General features: G+C 37.1%; 1 protein-coding gene across 4 annotated transcripts in view; it reads left to right on the forward strand.

Moving 5' to 3' along the window:
- Positions 1-3,649, forward strand: part of Ahi1 (Abelson helper integration site 1) — a 132,620-nt gene that overhangs the window by 35,668 nt on the left and 93,303 nt on the right. For all 4 annotated transcript variants that reach the window (XR_003837779.1, XM_021174724.2, XM_021174723.2 and 1 more), the window contains exon 15: positions 304-444. Coding sequence is in view for 3 of the 4 variants with exons in the window: in XM_021174724.2 (XP_021030383.1) it covers positions 304-444 (141 nt within the window). In the remaining variant the exon portion in view is untranslated. The remainder of the gene's footprint in view (positions 1-303; positions 445-3,649) is intronic.

Consider the following 3,649-nt stretch of genomic DNA (forward strand, 5'->3'; position numbering starts at 1 on the left):
TTGGATGAGAAGTGTGTGCTGTAGTGAGGATGCAGAGCACCCTTGGATGAGAAGTGTGTGCTGTAGTGAGGATGCAGAGCACCCTTGGATGAGAACTGTGTGCTGTAGTGAGGATACAGAGCACCCTTGGATGAGAAGCGTGTGCTGTAGTGAGGATGCAGAGCACCCTTGGATGAGAAGTGTGTGCTGTAGTGAGGATACAGAGCACCCTTGGATGAGAAGTGTGTGCTGTAGTGAGGATACAGAGCACCCTTGGATGAGAAGCGTGTGCTGTCGTACAGTTGCTGCCTTTCTTTTCCTCAGGAGAACAAGTGGCAATGTACTCTGACCTGCCATTCAAGTCCACGATCCGAGACATCTCTTACCACCCACTGGAGAATATGGTTGCCTTCTGTGCCTTTGGGCAGAGCGAGCCGATTCTTCTTTATATTTATGATTTCCAGGGTAAGTCCACTACTTGATGTAAATGAAGTAATGTTTACATTTATAATGGGCCAGGAAGCAGGAGCACTGTAAAATCTATTAATAATTATTTCAAGTAACATAGCCTTTTTGAATATATTATATGAAAGAGCCCACAAGATGACATAGGTTCTTTCTAGGATGTTTGAACATTTCATTCTTTTCTATGCATTATGAGCATGGAATTTAGATGTTAGCAAAAGTGCACATAAGGAGGCTGCCTTAGAGATCACTTGATAAAGTACTGACCTAGCTAGCATGCATGGAGCCTTGCCTTTGACTACCAACACCACTGGATATGGAACTGGATATGGTGCTGCATGCCTATGGTAGGCCTAGCGTAAACCTAGTGTAAGCGCCCACTTCCTAGGCTCACAGTGGAAACGGGAGTGTCAGAAGTTTAGATTATCCTCTGTTGTGTGTTGGTTTGAAACCTACCTTAGGCTATATAAAAACCTGTCTTAAAAAGAAAACGCATGGCTGTACTGTGTTGGAATCAAAATAAATAAATGAAGTCCATATAGAATTAGGACTGTATCAACTTAATTTAAGTGGTTCACAAAATATGAACTTTAAAAATGTTTTAGTTGCATAGTGAGTTGTTTTGTTATTTGGGTCTTATTTGTATGTTAGGAGATTTGTTTGGTTTGGAGGTTTCTATTTATGTGTTTTGACTTGTTTTGTTTTGTTTTGTTTTGAGACAGGGTCTCTGTAGCTCAGGCTAGCTTTGAATGCATTTTGTAAGTTTAGGGAGCCTTGAACTTAAGGTGGCCCTCTTGTTTCTGGCTCCTGAGTTTTAGGATTACAAGACAGCAAGCTGGTTTAACCTAATTTCATATTCTGTGATTTTATTTTTTTAAGCAAATAGCTTTGGTAAATTTTAGTTAGGAAAATTTAATATAAGAGATAGACAGATTTTTAACTGTGATGAAAATGGAGTCTGGCCAGGAAATCCATTCCATATGCCTACCATTCTAAAATCAACAAGGATGATAAAACTTTGGATCTACTTTTTTAGGAATTAAGATGCATTCTGAAAATAATTGGGGTTTATCTTGCTTCTTAAATACTTATTTTCTATTCTGAAATTAGTATTTTTCTTTTCTAGTTGTTCAATCTTTCTCAAAAACAATATTTTATAACCTTCATATATTAGTTGTATAAAAATATAAGATCTTTATTAGTTTCTTTGCTTTAGTTGATTATGACATAACATGATTCAGTATTTTTTTAAGCTAGCATAGCATATGTGCATGCTATTTATATACATGTCAGCATACATCTGTATATGTTATAGTAATATAGCTATGAACAAATACTTCAATGGAATAACAAAGCTAAATTTATTAAATCACTACATCTTGGCTTATCTAATGCTCTGATAGATGTGATTAGACAATTGAGCTATCATAAATGTTCATGGTACAGAATGTATTACGCATTTTCCAGTGAATTATCTTAAAGAATGCAGAAAAAGAAGGTTTATCTTAATGATCTTTATAGAGACGAAATGATTTCTGCAACTTATACTCAAGTTTATAAGATGCTGTTGCTAGTGATAGAGTTGCCAGGCAATGCCTGCCATTTCCATTCATTAGCAGCTGTTGGCAGAGATGCTACTGCATCTGTTACTGAGAGGGGTGAATGAGTTCTTCAGTCAGTGCCCAGTCTTGTCTCATTGTAACGAGCACCCTGAAACAATTGTTTGCCCCATTCTAGTTTTCCCATAGACAAGGAGAATTATGGCCATTACTGTACAATTGGAACTCTTCTCCAGGAAAAGAGAGCACAGTTATTGCCTCAGACTCTTAGGAGATTTCACAACCATCTTCATTCAGTTTATAATTTGCTTTCTTTTAGACTTTTGAAATTTTCACTGCAAAGATTAGCTAAGTTCCGCTCTGTCTTGTCCTTCAGTAGCTTCCTGTTGCTAGAAGGGCTTTCTGACTCAGAAGAGCAAGTGGCTTTAGCTGGACAGTGGCATGGAGCTGGGGTTCCTGTTGTGGTCACTTCAGGGACCTTGGCTAATGCCCCCTGCCCTTCTGACCCTCCACCCTTTCATCCAGAGCTCCAAGGAATGAGACGGTGACTGTGAAGGAGCCTTGAGACGTGAAAGGAGCTCTAGTAGAATTAACACTTGTGTTTATAAAGCTCATCTACCAGTAGCCAATCAGGGTACAGGAATCCACACTTTACCGTGCTCACAAGCACTTGTCTGTGGAGTTGAGAAGATGATGTTTCTCCCTTTACACTGTTACTCAGCCTTTTCCATTTATCTACTAACCCGGATGCCATACCGGGCCAACTGTATTGCATTTAATACATACAGCTAACGCACGTTAGAGCCACATTGTCTTAGATGCAGGAGCATGGATTTGGGTGAGCATCTCAGAAATGATGATATGAGAATAACAGAATATGGAATTACTTATTTTATGTAACACATTTAAAACATTTTTGATACAATGCATATATACCTTGCCAAAAAAATGTTTAAAGCTTAAAATGTTTCAACATATTTTCTAGACTCTTTGTTGCCTATTTTTAAAAAGGGGAAGCTTTGGAAGAGGTAAAATAACTTGAAGACATCTAAAATTTGGCACAACTCTTTTTTAATGGTATAGGTACAAAATAGGTACAAAACAAATGAGAGTTATTTTAGTCTCTGAGGGTTTTACTCATTGAATATAGGCTACAGTCAGTAGTTCAAATAATCATTAGGTTTTTATTAAAAATTTTAATGTTTAATTAACCTATTACAGTTTTGCCCTATATTTTTTAACACATGGATATTTTGCTCAAACTGTGTTTTCTCAGAATGAAGTTCACATGTGGTTTTACTGAGTTTTAATGATAAAAAGTTCAAAAGAAACAGAACAGCTAAGTTACTTTTAAAATAGCTTCTGAAATATTCAAGGAAAAAGAAGCAAGTTCTTTTTTTTTTTTGTAAGTTAAATCAGCTACAAGGGAGACCACAGTGGTAGCTAAATGTATCAGCCCTCTTTCAGTTCCAGCCGAATCTGTGAGAGTCAGCAAGGGTCTCTCCTGCTAAGCGCATGTTCAGCTTGTGGTCTTTGAGTCCCTCGTTCTACTCAAGTTTTGCTTTTTTTTTTTTTTTTTTTTTTGTAAGAAGTGTATTTTTTACTTTCAGAAGGCAGTTTTATTTGTCTGATTTTGAAAGGGTTAA

This window comes from Mus caroli, chromosome 10 (genome assembly GCF_900094665.2).
Source record: "Mus caroli chromosome 10, CAROLI_EIJ_v1.1, whole genome shotgun sequence".
In the NCBI taxonomy this organism is placed as follows: Eukaryota; Metazoa; Chordata; class Mammalia; order Rodentia; family Muridae; genus Mus; species Mus caroli.